This window comes from Chiloscyllium punctatum, chromosome 8, assembly GCF_047496795.1.
Source record: "Chiloscyllium punctatum isolate Juve2018m chromosome 8, sChiPun1.3, whole genome shotgun sequence".
In the NCBI taxonomy this organism is placed as follows: Eukaryota; Metazoa; Chordata; class Chondrichthyes; order Orectolobiformes; family Hemiscylliidae; genus Chiloscyllium; species Chiloscyllium punctatum.
The window spans coordinates 115,098,350-115,118,886 of NC_092746.1; the positions used below are offsets into that span (position 1 = coordinate 115,098,350).

Sequence of the window (20,537 nt, forward strand, 5' to 3'; positions counted from 1 at the left end):
TCCAAATGGCTAGTTCTCCCTTTATTCCATGAGATCTAACCTTGCTAATCAGTCTCCCATGGGGAACCTTGTCGAACGCCTTACTGAAGTCCATATAGATCACATCTACTGCTCTGCCCTCATCAATCTTCTTTGTTACTTCTTCAAAAAACTCAATTAATTTTGTGAGACATGATTTCCCATGCACAAAGCCATGTTGACTATCCCGAATCAGTTTTTGCCTTTCCAAATACAAGTACATCCAGGTGCATTAGTCAGGGGTAAAGGTAGGGGAATGGGTCTGGGTGGGTTACATTTTGAAGGGTCGGTGTGAACTTGTTGGGCCAAAGAGCCTGTTTCCATACTGTAGGGTATCTAATCTAATCAACTTGCCTGAAAGTGAGCTAACGTTTGGTCTTTGGGAGTCTTCTGAGTATCAGTGACCTATATGTTTCTTTCTCAAATAGTTGCAGAGATATATTGCTGTACTGTTTCTGATCCCGAGCCTAATCTAGATGCAGTACTGGAGTTATTTAACCCCATTGGGCTGAAGGTCTCTGAGCTGGTGGCAGGTGCTGCTGATTTAAGCCTTGCCTTTGAATCCTCGAGGATTCACTGGCTTCCTCTTCAGAGATGGAGCTGAGGGTCTCCGCTGCTGGGTTCTTTTTAGCCAAGTTTCTTTGGTTACTGCTAGTGCTTGCAGAAAAGAAGACTTGGGTTGCTGTCTTGCTCTAGGGTTTCTGGGTCTGGTGGCATTGTCTCCTACCATGGTCATGAGGATAAAGCACTGCCTTCCTCTCCTTCAACCTGTTTACTCGATACTCCAGATCCTCGTCAGTGTAAATGGGTTTTGCACGTCACACTGGTTTCACAAAGCTTACCTCATCCTGTAATCAAGTGATCACATCAGCCATTTTAATTCTGTATTTGTCTTTTTCATAACTCACTTTTGTCCGTGAAGATCTCAGGTACACAAATCAGATCTTGGAAGTTGAATATTGGTAGTCCATTTTTGCTATTACCATAATACCCGTAGTATCTGTTTGCTTGCAGATATCCAGTTATACATATATAGTTATTTCAATGGAGTAATTTTGTAAGAGCTGTTCTGTTTCCATCCTTCAGGGATAGGCCAACGGCATCTGAATGTTTGGAAGAACAATGGTTTCAGGTATGTCATTTCACAACATAAACAACAATAGCAACGTACCAACTCTGTTTTCCTGCTTATTGTTATTACAACTAGATATCACATGCAGAAAACAAATGGAGATAGAAAAATGTAGGTATTCAGAAACTTACATTTCTAAAACAGTGATTTTGGACAAATTGTAAGTGTGGTGGGGCACTGCACTTACAGTAAGTGGAATAAAAACTCAAAATTGTTCCTTCACTGACGAAAAGAAACTTGACGTGCTGCTTGGAAACTTAATATAAATAGAATTATTACAGGAGGCAATTTGGCCCATCATGTCAGTGCCAATTCTTTTCTCCACATGACCTGGTTAATCTAATTCTGCTCTTCCATCCACTGCATATACATTAACGTTTCTCTTTTTACAAACAGTTAAGTACTTTACAGCTCTGTTTCAACAATGAATTGTGTAAGAGTATTCTGCAGTCAACTCAGCCTCTCTGTAAAGAGGGTTTTCTTGTTTCCTTGTAATTCTCTCTGATAATCTTAAATTTATGTATTAACATTGCATCGATTAATGAAAACAATCCATAATTATTTAGTCAGATAGTTTAGTAATCTTAAAGATTATTAAAAATTATGTGGGATTTTATGGTAAATAGAGAGTAACTGGCCTCAGTATTAACCTTTCCATAACAGTTGGAGATAGTTTGGAATGCTAGGGCAATAACATTTAAAAATGGGGAAATTAGCTCCTATTACATCATGGAAACTTTTGGCCTGTACCTTCTGATCACAGCTCTCTCTTCTCATCAGTCCTCTGGAATAACTTTTCTTTCTACAGTGTTTTGAAAAATCTAGCTATTCCTCAACTATTTCTTTTGTGTCTTCACTAAGAATTGCTGGATGTAATCCAGCAGTTCCCTATAATTTGTCCACTTTAATTCAAAATAATTTATTTTGTACCTTAATTTATAATCAACAAACTTTACTAACATTTCTACGCCTATGTCTGGTGATTAAATAATCACAATATTCTTCTGCAAAAATCCAGACAGTATGTTTGTATCTCTGCCATTATCGTATCCTTTCTACAAGATTTCCTTGTTCAGTTCTTAGCCCATATCTTGACCAATAGCCAATATGTCTTCATAAAGTTTTTGTTTTATTGGTTAATTTCTTACTGTGGGACCACACACTGAGTTAAGTATTAGAATGAGGATAAAGAGTTTAAAACATCATTTTCCGAGTATTAGATTGGAATGTGCTATGAAAGTTTACAATATCATTAATCAGCTCTGCAGATTGAAAAGAGGAAAATAACCTTACAAACCCAACTTAAAGCTAAAGACTTAAGGTGATGTAAAAAAACTGTAACTGTTTAAAATAAGGATATAAAGTTCTAGAGCAGGTTGTGAGTCAAAGCCAGTGAGTTAGTTAATATCATTTAGAATTCTGGGTCTTCATACACACAAAATTCAGACATGGTCATTAAAAATGATTGCACAATTATACATAAATAGCAATGCCAACAATAACTAAAAGAAAATGTCCAAATGCAAGATTTCTAACAGATACAAACACACAAGCATCATATAATAAAATTAAATTTCGATCAGTCTCATCTTTTTTGATTCTGTTCTTCCTCAATTTTTCCAATTCCCGAACTATATTTTCACCTTATATAGAGATTGAAACTCTGAGCTCTTTAAACTTCCAAGGACTGCCAAACACTGATCATCTAAGTTAGTCTTTCTAATAGATCAACCTACATTTTACTGTCCAAAGATGTTTTAAAGGCTGATAGTAAGTCAAAGCAAAAATCAAATTTGTGCACAAACATGCAAGTTAAACAAGAATTTAACAACACAAATAAAGGAGCAACACTTCATCTAAAGTGTGCTGTAACGGTTTCAGGAGCCTCCAGTGAGAGACATGCTTAAATTATATCAAGACAGAGGAGTTAATCTGGTTCATTTATGAAAAAGTGACATGCATCCTTGGTCAAATATCCTTTCCTGCAAAATGAAGAAAATATATATTAATAGACGTACATCTGAATGATTATACTATGAGGAATCAGAAACCTCAGTAACTCAGGCCTCATTTCCAGGTAAAACAGAAACTCCAGGAGTCTTGCACAATTAATACAAAAAAGTTGAAATTCTTTATCTCAAGAAGCAAGTGGCAGGTAAGAAAACAACTATTCTATTACAGTGTATTTTTGTAAGAAACTCCACAGATGCTTCCTCTGACAAGGACATTTTACAGTCCTGCGCAAAATCAAATTTTAGTAGCAGGGCATAACTTTAGCCACTTGGTTAAAAATGTGTTGCTGGAAAAGCGCAGCAGGTCAGGCAGCATCAAAGGAGCAGGAGAATCAACGTTTCGGGCAAATGCCCTTCTTCAGGAATCATTCCTGAAGGAGGGCTTATGCCCAAAACATCGATTCTCCTGCTCCTTTGACGCTGCCTGACCTGCTGCACTTTTCCAGCAACACATTTTTAAGCTCTGATCTCCAGCATCTGCAGTCCTCACTTTTTCCCTCCATTGCTTTAGCCAGCAAGCTTCCTTTCTTTGGATGCACTAGGTTGTTGTCCTACAGAAATCCAAGAACTACACAGTATGGTAAGAGAGGTGACAATAATTTTGGAAATATTAGCCAGAGGCTTAACTCTTTATTTTGTGCCTCCATTTAGAATCTCTGGATGTAATCCATCAGATCTTTTCCTGATTACAAAGTATGTAACTTTGGAAGAAACTAAACTTGTAAGACCTCCCCGGTGCAAAGATCAGGGAGGTCTCAGCTGCAGGACATTCAATGGGGGGAGTGTGAACAGCCAGCAGTTGTGCTTCACATTGGTACCAATGATATGGGTGAAGAAGAAATGAGATTCTGCAACAAGAACTTAGAGACTGAGGTAATAGATTAAAGAGGAAGACTACTAAAACTGTATAGGGAATAGGAAGATAGGTCAGAGTAAGGTGTGATTAAAGACATGGTGTAGGAGGGAGGGCTTTAGATTTTTGGTTCATTAGGAGAGCTTCTGGTGTAGGTGGGCCTTTTAAAAACTACACTTCTTTCTCCTGAACAGGAATGGATCCAATATTATTTCTGCGAGGTCTGCAATGCTGTTGGGGAGATTTTAAACTAATTTGATAGGGAGGTGGGGCACAGAGTAGATGTAAAGTTGAAAGCAAAATCCAATCAGATATTGAAGGAGTGATAGGACAGTCCAATAGACAGAGAAAACATGGGCAGGATAAAGCACACAGGAGGTCAAGAAAGCTAAATTGTATCTAACAACCAATGACCAGGGTCAGGCTAGCTGGTCTGTAGTTTCCTGTCTTCTACCTCCCTCCCTTCTTAAACGGGGATGTTATATTAGCCATTTTTCAGTCCTCTCGCACTCTCTCTGACTCCAGTGCATCCTGAAAGATCACAAACAATGCCTCAGCTATGTTGAACAGTCCCTCTTCAGTATCTATACAGGCACTGTGCTCCAACTCTTCCGCCGTTATGTCGATGACTGCATTGGTGCAGCGTCCTGCATCCAGGTTGAACTGGAGCAGTTCATCGACTTCTCCCACAACTTCCACCCAGCCCTTAAATTCACTTGGTCTATCGCAGACACCTCCCTCCCCATTCTTGATCTCTTCATTTCCATCTCCAGCGATAGTCTCCAGACAGATGTTTATTATAAACCCACAGACTCCTCCCATCCAGTATCCTGCAAGATTAGATTAGATTACTTACAGTGTGGAAACAGGCCCTTCGGCCCAAAAAGTCCATACCAACCCGCCGAAGCGCAACCCACCCATACCCCTACATTTACCCCTTACCTAACACTACGGGCAATTTAGCGTGGCCAATTCACCTTACCTGCACATCTTTAGACTGTGGGAGGAAACCGGAGCACCCGGAGGAAACCCACACCGACACAGGGAGAATGTGCAAACTCCACACAGTCAGTTGCCTGAGGCGGGAATTGAATGCGGGTCTCTGGCGGTGTGAGGCAGCAGTGCTAACCACTGTGCCACCGTGCCGCCCATCCCGCTTTCCCAATTCCTCTGCCCCTGCTGCATCTGCTCGGACGAGGAAACATTCCACTCCCAAGCATCCCAGATGTCCATCTATTTTGAACAACGTGCATTTCCCACCTCTGTCATCCAGACACCACACCTCCTCCATTGCCCGATCCATTGGTATAAACCCTCCCAACACAATAAAGACAGGGTCCCCTTTGTCCTCACCTACCACCCTGTCAGTCTCCGCATCCAACATATCATCCTTAAATACTTCCACCAAATCCAATTAAACACCACCACCAATAACATCTTCCCCTCCCCACCCCACTGTGCCTTCTGCAAGGATCATTCCCTTCCCCAATCCCACCAACACCGCCCCCAGGTACCTTCCCCTGCAACCAGAGAAGATGCAAAACCTGCCAGCACATCACCCTCTCACCTCCATTCAGGGCTCCAAACAGTCCTTCCAGGTAAAACAGAGACTCACCTCTCCCTCGTTCAACCTAGTTTACTGTACGAGGTGCTCCTGATGTGGTCTTCTCTATATCAGTGAGACCAAATGAAAACTCGGGCACATTTCGCCAAGCACCTCAGGTGGGCCTGCAGAGGCCAACCTAACCTCCCAGTCACCGCCCGTTTTAATTCCCTTTCCACTCCCTTCCCAACATGACCATCCTTGGCCTCCTCCATTGCCACAGAAAATCAAACCACAAATAGGAGGTACAACACCTCATCTTCCATCTAGGCAGTCTACAGCCTGGAGAATTCAAAACGTTTGGTGCTAGAAAAGCACAGCAGGTGAGGCAACATATGAGGAGCTGAGAGTCAACATTTTGGACATAAGCCCTTCATGAGGAAAGCCCAGTGAAGGGCTTATGCCCGAAATGTTGACTCTCCTGCTCCTCGGATGCTGCCTGACCTGCTGTGCTTTTCCAGCACCAGACGTTTGGACTCTGATCTCCAGCATCTGCAGTCCTCACTTTCACCTTGCAGCTCAGAGAACTCAACATTGAGTTCTCCAATTTCAAATAACCTCCTTTCCCATCCTCTGACTTCCTTTCCAGCCCCTGCCCCTCCCTTCCATTCCTGTGATCGACCCTTCCTTTCAGCTACTCATATTCCCTCAGTAGAACCTCCATTTTTTCATATTTACTTTTGGGACTTGGGTGTCACTGACTGGCCAACATTTATCACCTGTTCCTAACTAACTGTCTTTGAATTGAATAGCTTGCTAGGCCATTTCAGAGGTTTATTAAGCATCAGTATTGCTGTGGGTCTGGAGACACATGTAGACCAGACCAGGTGAGGATTGCAGATTTCCTTCCGCAAAGGGCATTAGTGAATCAGATGGGTTTATCCAATAGTCAGTAATGGTGTCATGGTCATCAGCAGATTCTTCTTTTCATTTTTTTTAATGGATCTGAATTCCTTCATCTGCCATGATGGGATTCGAACACAGTCCCCAGAATATTAAGTGAGTCTCTGTATTAATTGTCAAGCAATAATACCATTGCATCCTCTTTCTCCCTATATCATTAGTACCTATGTGAATCACAATAACTGAGGCTTTGCCCTCCCATACCAGATGAGATATCCTGAAGCTGGGCACTAGGCAGCAACACAACTTTCAGGACTCTTGATCCTAATCACAGAGAACAGTGTCTATTCCCCTCATTATAGTATTCCTGATTAAAACTACATTTTGATTATCTCCTGCCTCTGGAATGGCCCCTTGTACTACATTACCAAGGCCTGCAACACCCACATAGTCATAGAGATGTACAGCCCTTCGGTCCAACTCATCCATGCTGACCAGATATCCCAACCTAATCTAGTCCACCTTGCCAGCACCCAAACCCTTCCTATTCATATACCCATCCAGATGCCTTTTAAATGTTGCAATTGTGTCAGCCTCCACCACTTCCTCTGGAAGATCATTCCATAAATGCACAACCCTCTGCGTGAAAAGGTTGCCCCTTAGGTCTCTTTTATATCTTTCCCCTCTCACCCTAAACCTATGCCCTCTAGTTCAGGGCTCCCCCCCACCCAAGAAACATTTCATGAGTGAATTTGAAAAAACATGTTCCATTGGTCCTGGAAGGGTTAACTGACATCATGAAATAAGCTTCACCCATCAATATATAAAGGACTGATCCTTTAAGGACTGATCCTGGAGGAGCTAAACAATGTTTTATGTCGAGGATTCAGTTGTTCTAGTGCTCCGTCAGTGTAGCTCATAATAACTCTTGATCCTGAGGTTTCACAAGAGACAGTCTAGTATCTTAGATTAATGTAACTGAACAATAAGCACTATGCAGTAAAACTTCATTGTCCATCCTACTGAAGACTTTCCTCACTTGATTGGTCCATCCAATCTGATTCCTTTTATTGAAGTTAGATACAGTTCAGAGGACATTTAAGAGTCAACCAAATTACCAAAGATTTGGAGTTACATGTCAGCCAAACCAGGTGAAAGGATGGACATATGGGAGTAGATTTTTATACAATCGACTTTCTTTTTTAATAGCCACTGTTGGACTAGCTTTTAATTCCATATTTATTCATTGAATTCAAACTTTATCATCTGCCACAGTGAGATTCAAATTCCTGTTTTCCCCAAGTATTAGCCTGGGTCTCTGAATTACTCGACCAGTCACTATACCATTTTGACACCACCTCCCTTAAATATCTTAACATTAGGGTATAGCTTTTTTTAAAGAAAGCTAGAACTTTTTACATTCATTTTGAAACATGTTTATGAATCCGTTGTGAAGAAATTGCTTTTTGTCCTTCTTTAACTTAAAATGTCAGGTTGTTTTAAAGACTGAAGAAAATATTCATTTTGAAATTTGTTATTTTTGTGTTATTTTAAGCAATCCCTCATAAGCTACAAATCAATACTAGTAATGAGATCCATTCCGGAACTTTTGGAAGGGACATCTGATGGTCTTTCTCTTGGAATGTCTCGACACTTGCTGAAGGAAAGCAGCTCACCAACAACTAGTGCTTCTTCTTCTGATTTTGAAGACTGCACCCATCAGACAGATGCCCATTCAACCCATACTCCAGAAGTCAATCAGACTGCGCTTGATCAATATTTTACAAATGAAAGTGAATTCTATGAAATCCCTTGGTCTGCTTCTTTCTCAAAAGACATTACAGATCCAGATATCTGTAAGGAAAAATTTAATAGGACACTTCTAACTAGAAACACTGCTGTTGAAGAACAGCCATATGTAAAACATGAAGCAGGTGCAGAATACAGAGAGGATATGAAAGCACAGCATAAATATTCTGAAATCTGTGAAGATCTGAATTTAAATGGTAGCAGCTTGAAGCATCCCCTTTCCAAAGCTGCTTCCGTGGAAACTTCAGACTGTTCAAGAGTGGAGGGAGCAACAACTCACATTTTAGTGCAAGGTATTTCTTCTGATAATGCTGTCCCACTTCAATTATCAGGTCAAAGTAGCTCACTGGATACGAGCTCCAAATCATCACCTAGACTTTTACCAAGGCATTGTCTTATAAAAAGTACTTTCTGCAGTGATATGCTGGAGAGCAGGGATCTTTCTACTGAGAATGCTCAATACACAAGGAGCCTTGAAAGTACAAGAAGGCGTTTTGTAGAGGCAGGTTACACAAGAGGAAAGGTGAGTGGTCTCCGTCAGCCACTCTTGGAGTGCTTTCAGATTCCTCTACAAAGCAGAAGATTTGATGCTGAAAGAGTTGAGGAAATCTCAAGCCACAGTTCTGGAAGATTGACAAGATCAGCTTCTTATGATAACAGCAATATTGTAGCTCATCCCTCCAAGGAAAATTCAAGGAAGACCAAGTCATTTGATGAATATGAAGGAGAGTTCTTAGCTCAGACTATAGTAAACAAACCTATAAGTGAAATACCAGAACTATCTCCAGAGCAGTTAGATCCAAACTCCAATACGATGTTGATTGTTAGTGATGTCTTAACACCTCAGCCCATTTCCCTGGATGCGGAAGAGTCGGGTACACAGGAGTCAGCAATGTGTGACTACACATGCAGTGACACAGTATGCTTATCAGAAGAGGGTTCCTTTCTATCTAATGTAAAATATAGTTCAGAAAGCCCTGTCAAAAATATTAGCTTTGAGATAGATCAATCTGTGCAAACTGATGTAGCTTCTTTACACTCATCAGAAAAGAATATGGAGATGCACATGGAGAAGAAAGCCTGTATTATTGACAGCAAAGTCAACGGCAGTCAGTATTCAGAAATGGAGTTCAGTGTGGCCGTTTCTTCTCAGAGTCCATCAGATCTGCAAACCATGGACAGCAAATCTTTGCAGTCACTTAAAGAAACAAAAACCTCATCTCTCTCTGAATCTCCAGAGTTGGAGTCTACAACATCACAAAGACAGCATATTGATCAGCCTGCCAGCTCACATTCAGATGTTTCTGGAATGAAGTCTTTTGACTTTCAATGTCCCATGGATTCAGAGTTGCAGAGTGAAATCTCCTCTGTTGCTGCTTCAATTGTCACATCTGATCAACAGGAACAGAGTTCAAATGAAAATATCAGTTCTTTATATTTTAACACTGTAGAACCAGGCACAGATTATTTTGACCTGTCTGAACCATACAGCTACGGTCTAGAGTTTGAACACTGCCCCTCATTTCTGTCTGAAAGGTCTGCAGAGAAAAGCACTTGGCAAGCAGAGAGTATGCCTGTGCCATGGACATCTGAAGAACTATTTCCTTCAAAGGAAACAAAAGCCAAAAAGGGCAGTCCTTTGCAAGGAAAGTCAGATCAGGCATCAAGCACCTCATATGAAATATTGTGTGATGAGGCTGAAACAACAAGTAAATATTCCTGGAATCTGACTGCCAATGAATCAGAATCAGATTTATTGGAATTGCTGAAAGATACAGAAGAAGATGAGACAGCATCTGATATCGAAGAAAGAGAATCAAAAATTAAAAGAAGATCTAAAAGAGCTTCATTGGAAAACGTAATACATCAGAGTTTTGAAAGTCTAAGAAAAGCATTCAAAAGCCAGAAGGATGCAAAACCTCCAACTGCTTCAAGTGAAACTATCAGTGAAATTCACACAGACCCATTGCCAAAGTCTACTTCAGAAATGTTTGGCAGCTCTAGTCTATTAAGATTATTTAGAAGGTCTGCTTCATTAAATTGGGATAAAGGTTTGCATCATCTGGATGAAGATGGAAGAGAAAATCGATATTCTTTATCTGTATTGCGGGATTTAAACGTGAGCAAACAATTGCCAATGTCAGTGGGTACAAGGAAAAGTCAGACTTTGCCAGCTCGGTTTTCATTGCAGTTGAAAAGCAAAGAAAAACCTAAAATGAGAGAAAAAAAAGATGGGAAGGTGATTGAGTCCCAGGCAAGGGCAGACCCAAATAATGAAGATTTGTCTGGGAACCAGTACATGGAGGTTATGAAAATGCCACTGATACCCCTCTTAACATCATATGACGAAAGTAAGTGTAAAGCATCTTGCACATAATAAACAAGTTACTTACTTTGAAATTGTTCATTGCATTCATGACAATGAGTGTTAATATCAGAATGTTTTCAAATTTACTAAGTTTCCAATTTACTAAAATCATATGTAAAACATAGAACAGGTGACTATTAAGACAACCGTATTAATGAAATGAAAATAACCATGTTATAATTCTTTGCAGACATAGAAAAACAGCAAGGGACTGTGCAATCAACAGACACTAGAAACAATACCAGCAGTGTTTTGAAGAAAAAATCAAAACTGTTTTCTTTGAAGCTACCTGGTTCAAAAGCAAAGGAAAAAGGTATTGCTGCTAAACATATACAACTTTTAATAGTTCATGTTTTACACTGAACAATCTAAATAGGTAGAAGCACAACATACCTGATGATGGACTATCCTGTTAAATAAATTGATTTTCATCCGTTAACTTAGAAGAATCAAAGAATAGGAAAAATGCATCCATCTCTGCTGCCTTTTGAGGCCCCCAACATTACAGATGCCAGGCTTCAACTAATCTCCATGTTAAGATTTGGGCTCCAGAACTAGTCAAGCTATTCCAGTGCAGTTACAACGTTGGTACCTACTGATATTGTTGATACTTGCCCAAACATGTCATGTCCACAAAAAGCAGGACAAATCCAACTTGGCATTGCCGCCTAATCAGTCTACTCTCGATCATCAACAAAGTGATGAAATGGGTTGTTGACAGTGCTACCATATAGTACTTGTGCAGCAATAGCCTGTGAATTGATACTCAGTATTTGTTCCACCTGAACCACTCAGCTCCTAACTTCATTGCAGTCCAGACATGCAGAAAAGAGCTGACCTCCAAAGGTGATATAGGAAACTATCAGAGGGCTCAGGATCAGATTTCCACCCCATTCCAGGAAGTTGCCCTGCTTTTGAGAATTGCTAACCAATCAAATGGCCGTAATTCAATATTTTCAGCAGTAGCCTTGGAAATGTTGGCTACATCTGATACTGAGGCAAACTCCATTAGAGATTGTGGCCATTGCTGGATGGGGAGGTAAAATGCAGGGCAATGTTTTGGCTGGACGAGGCCAGGATACCTTGAAAGGGAGAGGTGGGAGACCAGGGTGTATAGACCAGGTTTGGGGAAATAGTGACCCCAGTGAGTCTTGGGCAACCATAAGAAAAGTACATTCCTGTTTTTTCTACTGGTGGGGTAAGGAGTGAAACCTTGATTTCGCTGCTCGTTGGATGCTGCCTGAACTGCTGTGCTCTTCCAGCACCACTAATCCAGTAAGGAGTGAAACCTGGCAGGCTCCACGTCATGCTGCCATCCCTACAACATACAAAATTGCTTTGGAGTTGGCAGAGAAGGTTACGTTTCAGGAAAACATTATGCTCAATTTTACACTCTCTGCCTTTTTGTCAACAGTGAGAATGTAAAGTTCTGTCCAAGGTTTGACTTGCCTCTTCTATGTTTGAATAATTTATGCAAACCAACCTTGTCAATTTTTTTCCTAATCTTGGAACATTGGCTGCTTTTTCTTTTCTTTCAGCACCATCATTTCTCGAAGGCCTTATGGACCAGTCAGTTGTGTTGAGTCAGTCTGTGACCTTGTCCTGCAGATCTCAAGGGTATCCAAATCCTGACATACGTTGGTTCAAAGGTTAGAACTGTTTTACTCTGCACCTCTTGGCATTTTCAAATCAGTGCTTAGTTCCCAATATTTACAATTTGCATCAGTTATTTGGATGTAGGATAAATATTTCCAAATGTTCAACTGATTCACAACTAGGTCAGAGTGTAAGTTGTGAAGAGGATGCAAAGATGGTTCAAGTGGATTTAGAGAGGTAAATTGAGTGGGAATAAAATTAGCAGATGGGCTACAATGTGCAGAAGTGTGAGTATAGGATTAAAGATGTCTTAATGCAAATTCATTGATGAGACCACACATAAGGCAAGATCTTCCAATAGGAAGACAGTTGTTGCAGCAGTTTAAACAGTAGTGGCACATTGGTACATTGCAGAAATCGCATGCAGCTGACTCCACAGTAATTCACCTGAAGTTTGAAACTGCCGATGGGCAATTACCCAGCATCTGGAACCTCTTATAAAGCACCCAATTCTGAATTAAAGTCAAAAACATCAGATTTAAAAGCAGAATCACAAAGGTAATAATCTCAGGATTACTACCTGAGCCAAGCGCAATTTCATAGATTAAATAAAATTAGAGATGTAAATGCATGTCTCCAAGATTAATGTGGGAGAAATTGGTTCTCATTCATGGGGCACTGGCACCAGTACTGAGGAAAAGAGAATAGTTACATTGGGACGGATTTCATTTTAACCATGCTGGGTTGTACATGAGGCTTTAAACAAAATAGTGAAGAGTAGTGTTCACTTGAAGGAAAGTTTAAAGAAATCAAAAATAGACAAAAGCAGAGGCGTAGTAAAGAGGTGAACAATAATCAAAGTGTTTTTATATATTCATTTGTGGGTTGTGGGTGTCGTTGGCTGGCCATCATTTATTGCCTATCCCTAGTTGCCCTAAGAAGGTGGTGGTGAGCTGCCTTCTTGAACCGCTGCAGTCCGCCCACGTCTTTAGGGAGGGAATTCCAGGATTTTGACCCAATGACAGTGAAGGAGTGGTGCTATATTTTCAAGTCAGGATGGTGATTGGCTTGGAGGGAACTTGAAGATGGTGGTTTTCCCGTGTAACTGCTGCCCTTGTCCTTCTAGATGGAAAGGGTCATGGTTTTGGAAGGTGCTGTCTGAGGATCTTTGGTGAATTTCTGCAGTGCATCTTGTAGATAGTATACACTGAGCATCTGCACTGGAAGGAATGGATGTTTGTAGATGCAGTATCAATCAAGCGGGCTACTTTGCCCTGGATAGTGTCGAGCTTCTTGAATGTTGTTAGGGCTGCAATCATCGAGGTAAGTGGGGAGTATTCCATCACACTCCTGACTTGTGCCTTGCAGATGGTGGACAGGCTTTGGGGAATGGAGGTGAGTTACTCACTGCAGTATTCATAGCCTCTAACCTGTTCTTGTAACCATTGTGTTTATGTGGTGAATCCAATTGAGTTTCTGGTCAATGAAAACCCCCAGGATGTTGATAGTGGGGAATTCAATGACGATAACACAATTGAATGTCAAAGGACGGTGGTTAGATTGTGTCTCATGGGTGATGGTCAGAGTCTGGCATTTGTGTGGCGTGAATGTTACTTGGCAGGAAGGGGCAGGGAATATAAGTGTACAGTAGAAAGTAGAACTAGAATAAGTAATAATGGTAAAAAGTCAAAGCTTACGACTTTTCAAGCATGCTATATTTGTAATGGTTGGATGAGTTAACAGCACAATTGTGGAGATATGGTTGCATGGTGACAAAGACCGTGAATTAAATATTCAATATGTCCAGAAGAGCAGGCCAAAATGAAAAAGGAGATGGGTCAGCATTTTTTAAAGAAAAGTTTCAGTGCAGTGTTAAGGAGTGATATAAGTGCAATAGATTGTGATGTGGAATCAGTTTAGGTGTAATTAGGGAATAGCAAGGAAAAGATGTCACAGCTGGGAATCGTTTATAGCCCCCTGAAGAGTTGCCACACTTAGGAAAAGGATAAATCAGGAAAAATGGAAATGTATAAAAATAGTAATGTAATTGTCATGGATGATTATAATCTGCTAGACAAATCAGATGGGCTAGAGTAACATGGAAGCAATGTTTGCAGAGTACCATCTCCTTCATTACAAACACACAATGGCAACAGCGTGTGCTATCCACCAAATGCACTGCAGTAACTCACTAAAGATCCTTGACAGCACTTTTCAAACCCGTAATGCCTGCCATCTCGAAGGTGGAGTTCTGCAGATGCACTGGAACAGTGCAAGCAGCAAGTTCACCTTCAACCCACATAGCATCCTGACTTGAAAATGTATCACCATTCCTTCACAGCTGTGAGGTCAAAATCCTGGAACTCCCTTCTAAACACTACTGTAGGTGTCACCCCAAGGGAAGCAGCAGTTCAAGAAGGTAGATCACCACCACATTCTCAAGAGCAGTTAGGGATGGGCAATAAATGTTGGCCCAGCCACCAATGCCCACATCCCATGAACAAATTAAGAGTTTGCAAGGTGTATAATTTAAGATAATATAACTTCAAAATAGAGCAAATGGGATTTAGTCTAGTGCAAAGTTTTTGTTTTAAAAAGACAAGGTCAAAGGGTGCTTCCAGGATGTGATTACATCTAACATTTTGACAGAAAGTAGGTGACTTTCATCCTCTGGGATGCTAATGAAAAAAATGTTTATACTGGATTTACGACATGTAGACTAAATATGTAATGAGAAGTGAGGACAGCAGTTGCTGGAGATCAGAGTCAAAATGTGGGTGCTGGAAAAGCACAGCAGGTCAGCCAGCATCCGAGGAGCAGGAGAGTTGACATTTCGAACATAAGCCCTTCATCAGGAATGTGGTGGTGGGGAGGAGGGGGCTGAGACATAAATGGAAGGGAGTTGGGGCTGGGGGAAGGTAGCTAGGAAGGCGATAGGTAAATGCAGGTGGGGGGTGATGGTGATAGGTCAGAGCGGAGGGTGGAGCAGATAGGGAAGCAAGATGGACAGGTTGGACAGTTTAAGAGGACGAAGCCGAGTTGGATCTGGGATGAGGTGGTGGAAGGTAAGATGAGGAAACTGGTGAAATCAATGTTGATGCCATGTGGTTGGAGGCCCCAAGGCAGACAATGAGATGTTCTTCCTCCTGGCGTTAGGTGGCTAGAACTTGGCAGTGGAGGAGGCCCAGGACTTGAATGTCCTTGGCAGAGTGGGGGGGTGAGTTGAAGTGGTCAGCCACAGGGCGGTGGGGTTGTTTGGTGTGTGTGTGTCCCAGAAATGTTCTCTGAAACATTCCATGAGTTGATTCTGTCTCCCCAGTGTAGAGGAGACCACATCGAGGTTCTCCTTCAAATCCTCCTACTTCCTTCAGACCAAAGGGGTAGCTATCAGCACCCGCATGGGCCCCAGCCAAGCCTGCTTCTTCATCAGATACGTGGAACAGTCCATTTTCCGTAGTTACACTGGCACTATTCCCCACCTTTTCCTCCACTACATTGATTACTGTATCAATGTCATCTCGTGCTCGAAAGAAGCGTTTGAACAGTTCACCAATTTCACAAACACCTTCCACCCTGACGTCAAGTTCACGTGGAAAATCTCAGAAACCTCCCTCCCCTTCCTGGACCTCTCCATCTCCATTTCCGGTGACCGACTCAACATGGATATCTATTTCAAAGCCCCAATTCCCACAGCTACCACCTCCTACCCATCCTCCTGTAAAAATGCTATCCTCTGCTTCCAATTCCTCTGCCTCCACCGTACCTGCTCCCAGGGGGAGCAATTCCACTCCAGAACATAACAGATGGCCTCCTACTTTAAGGACCACAATTTCCCCTCCCACGTAGTCAACAATGCACTTCATCTCCTCCACTTCCTGCACCTCCACCCTGAACCCCACCCCTCCAACCGCACCAAGGATAGAACCCCCCCCCCCCTCCCCCCGGTCCTTATCTTCCACCCCACCAATCTCTGGATACAACGCATCATCCTCTGCCATTTCTGCCACCTACAGTCAGACCCCACCACCAGAGATATATTTCCCTCCCCACCCCTATCAGCATTCCACAGAAATCATTCCCTCTGTTGCACCCTCATTAGGTACATGCTCACCCCAACCCACCCTCCACTCACAGCACCTCCCCTTGCCACCACAAGAGGTGTAAAACCTGCGCCCACACCTCCCTCCTCACCTCCATCCAAGACCCTAAAGGATCCTTCCACATCCTGCAGAGATTTTCCTGCACATTCAAACACCTCATCTACTGTTCTTCTGGTTGTGTCCGTTGCTCTCGATGTGGTCTCCTCTACATTAGGGAGACAGGACGCCAACTCGCCGAACCTTTCAGAGAACATATCTGAGATACACACACAAAACAACCCCACCGCCCCGTGGCCAACCACTTCAATTCCCCCTCCCACTCCGCCAAGGATATGCAAGTCCTGGGCCTACCCCACCGCCAAAACCTAGCCACCTGACGCCTGGAGGAAGACTGTCTCATGTTCCACCTTGGCGCCCTCCAACCACACAGCATCGATATCAGTTTCACCAGTTTCTTCATCTCCCTTCCCCCCACCTCCTCCCAGATCCAACTCAGCACTGGCTTCCTGAACTGTCCCACCTGTCCATCTTCCTTCCCACCTATCCACTCCACCCTCTACTCTGACCTATCAGCATCACCCCCCACCTGTTGCTACCTATCGCCTTCCAAGTTAACTTCTCCCCATCCCCAACACCCCTCCTATTTATCTCTCAGCCCCCTTATCCCCACCCCCACATTCCTGATGAAGGGCTTATGCTCGAAACGTCGACTCTCCTGTTCCTTAGATGCTGCCTGACCTGCTGTGCTTTTCCAGTGCCACACTTTTCAAGAATAAACATGTAAGCCTTTCAGCACTTTGTTTTTTCTATTCAGAAGATACTAGGATTGAATTTAGAAACAAGTTTTGATTTTTTTTTTCCTAGGAGGAGTTTAGGGACAGTTCAAGGAAATCACATTTACTGTCAAAACTGTTACTACGGCAGAAGAGTTTAAGTTTGTGAAACTTCCAAACTATAAGAGCTTAGTTAGAAATTTGCAGCTTATTACACCTGAGAAAGTTTAAACTCTCAAATCTGTGATAAGTTCACATTGACAGACTTGAAAAGGACTCATCAAATCATTTCACAGTTTATGGCAAAGAAACTGGAAGGAGTTTGTTAAGTAGAACCCGAAAGACTTGAGATAGGAGTGTAATTTCTCTGGGCTCGAGTCTCAGTATCAATATCAAAGAGAAAGTTTGAAACCTTGTTTTCCTGTGTGTTTTAGATCTTCTACCTCGTTTAAATATTTAGATAGCTTGCTTTCTCCTTTTGTGTAATAACGCTTCTATTCTATTTTTAAAGAAAATTCGAGCCTTGTGTGACTATGTTTCTGTGACTAACCACCACACTAACTAATTAAACAAAAAAAAGACACATCTAGCCAGATTTCATTCTGGGGTTTGACTTTTTCAACTGGGGATCGTAACATTATATATAGATGGTAAGTTGCCTTCTCGCTTGTTTGTACAGACCTCAATTTTAGTCGAATACGTTTTTGCATGTTTCATGTCAACTCTTTTGTTGTACAGTTCTGAGTGTTGAAAGTGAACAGCACAAAGAGAATCAAAAGTAAAAGAAATGGTCTGGAGTATAAACAGAAAATGCTGAAGCTACTCAGCTGGTGAAGCAGCAAGTGTAAAGAAAAAAGCAGAATTAATATTTCAGATTGACAACCTTTCACATACTGACACAGATCATGTAAAACAAAATGTTAACTCTGTTTCTATTTCCACAGATGCAATCTTACCTGCTGAGTACTTTCAGTACTTTATTATACCATGACAAAATAACCTAAATCAGCAAAAAAGACAATGAAAAATGTTCCGTGTTTTGCAGTTAGCTTGTTTTTGGCTTTGTTTTTCTATAGAGGATCAGTTGGTGTGCTGCAGTAATCGGATACAGACATCAACCACAAGCAAAAGTTGCCAGCTTCTAACTATTCTAAATGTAATAGAAGATGATCTGGGTAGATATACATGTGTGGCGGAAAACCATTTGGGCAAAGCTTCAACTTGCTGCTTACTGAATTTAGCAGGTAACTGTTCCTTTGTATACTTGTGGGCGGCACGGTGGCACAGTGGGCGGCACGGTGGCACAGTGGTTAGCACTGCTGCCTCACATTGCCAGAGACCCGGGTTCAGTTCCCGCCTCAGGCGACTGACTGTGTAGAGTTTGCACATTCTCCCCGTGTCTGCATGGGTTTCCTCCGGGTGCTCTGGTTTCCTCCCACAGTCCAAAAAATGTGCAGGTTAGGTGAATTGGCCATGCTAAATTTCCCATAGTGTTAGATGCAGGGGTAAATGTAGGGGAATGGGTATGGGTGGGTGCGCTTCGGCGGGTCGGTGTGGACTTGTTGGGCCGAAGGGCCTGTTTCCACACTGTAAGTAATCTAATCTTGTGATTGACTGTATCTAACTCTGACAGAACTCATAAAGCCACATTAACTTCCATGAATAGTTCACCCACTAACAAGGTCAGAATGGAACAGAATTGGACAGTGTATCACTGGATCCAGGATGGGAGAAAAATTTAACTAATCACTCCATGAAAAATGTACTGGTTTGAAGTGGTTTATCCTTGAAAGTTGCCACCCAGGTTGACAGGGTTGTTAAGAAAGTATACAGTGTTTTAGCTTTTACTAATGGAAGGATCGAGTTCTGGAACCATGAGGTTATGCTACAGCTGTACAAAACTCTGATGCGGCGCACTTGGAGTATTGTGTACAGTTCTGGTCACCGCATTATAAGAAGGATGTGGAAGCTTTGGAAAGGGTGTAGAGGAGATTTACTAGGATGTTGCCTGGTATGGAGGGAAGGTCTTACGAGGAAAGGCTAAGGGACTTGAGGCTGTTTTCATTAGAGAGAAGGTTGAGAGGTGACTTAATTGAGGCGTACAAGACAATCAGAGGGTTAGATAGGGTGGACAGGGAGAGCCTTTTTCCAAGTATGATGACAGTGAGCACGAGGGGGCATAGCTTTAAATTGAGGGGCGATAGATATAGGATAGATGTCAGAGGTAGTTTTTTTTACTCAGAGAGTAGTACGGGAATGGAATGCTTTGCTTGCAACGATAGTAGATTCGCCAACTTTAAGTACATTTAAGTTGTCATTGGACAAGCATATGGACGTACATGGAATAGTGTAGGTTAGATGGGCTTCAGATTGGTATGACAGGTCGGTTCAACATCGAGGGCCAGAGGGCCTGTCCTGCGCTGTTATGTTCTATGTTCACCTGATGCAGGAGCAGTGCTCAGAAAGCTTTTGATTTCAAATAAACCTGTTGGACTCTACCCTGATATCATGTGACCTCTGACTTTGTCTACCCCAGTCCAGCACTGGGGCATTTCCACATCATGGCTACTTGGAAAAACTATCTTACATTTGAATAGCCAGGTGCATGTAAAATGATCACTTGGGTGAGATACTGAAGGGAAATCAAGTGTGGAAATCAGTCATGTGAGAGAGAATAAAATTGGAGAAAAGGACAAGAAAGTGGTTAATGCTTAAAGACAGTGGCTAGAATGTGCACACATATTTGATGTAAAAAACAGTAAAAGGGGTAAACAGTCAGGCAACTTTCTTTCTCTAGGTAAATTGACTCCACGTTTTTTTTTCTATTTACAGTTGTGCCTTGTCGCCCTGATTCCCCTGAAGTAGCACAGGTCTATGAAGATGGAGTTTTAGTGATATGGAAGCCCCTTGTTGCCAACACTCCAATAATGTATATTATTGAGTGTAAAAGAAAAGGTAAGTAGCTTGACACAGAGTTACATAGGTTGGCAACTACATAATTGATAAAATATGATATTCACTTATAATTGATGCTGTTTCCTGTTCTAAAATTAGTTTAAACTACTTGATGTGAATAAATTACAATTTTGAATAATCATTTGATAGTACAGAAATTGAGTATTGCCGTAAAAGACTCAATTTGTCATAGCTTCTCATCTCGCATTCATAGAATCATATAGTACAGAAGAGACCTTTTGGCCCATCATGTTTGTATTGCCAAAAATGCTCCACTACCTACGCTAGTCCCACTTTCCCACACTAGGCCCATAACCTTAAATGTCACAACATTTCAATTGCTCATTCACATACTATTTTTACATTAAAGATTGTGAGGTTCCCCATTCTCAAGTACCCTCCCAGTGTTTGCCAGATGCCCACTGCCTCTGAGTAAAAAATCTTTTCCTGAAATCCCCTCTAAACCTCTTCACAT

General features: G+C 41.8%; 1 protein-coding gene across 1 annotated transcript in view; it reads left to right on the forward strand.

Moving 5' to 3' along the window:
• The window catches only part of obscnb (obscurin, cytoskeletal calmodulin and titin-interacting RhoGEF b), an 802,448-nt gene that overhangs the window by 752,283 nt on the left and 29,628 nt on the right, over positions 1-20,537 (forward strand). Inside the window, exons 104-110 of the mRNA XM_072576281.1 lie at positions 1,105-1,150; positions 3,228-3,305; positions 8,017-10,621; positions 10,829-10,951; positions 12,177-12,287; positions 18,184-18,351; positions 19,940-20,062. Coding sequence (XP_072432382.1) covers positions 1,105-1,150; positions 3,228-3,305; positions 8,017-10,621; positions 10,829-10,951; positions 12,177-12,287; positions 18,184-18,351; positions 19,940-20,062 — 3,254 coding nt within the window. The remainder of the gene's footprint in view (positions 1-1,104; positions 1,151-3,227; positions 3,306-8,016; positions 10,622-10,828; positions 10,952-12,176; positions 12,288-18,183; positions 18,352-19,939; positions 20,063-20,537) is intronic.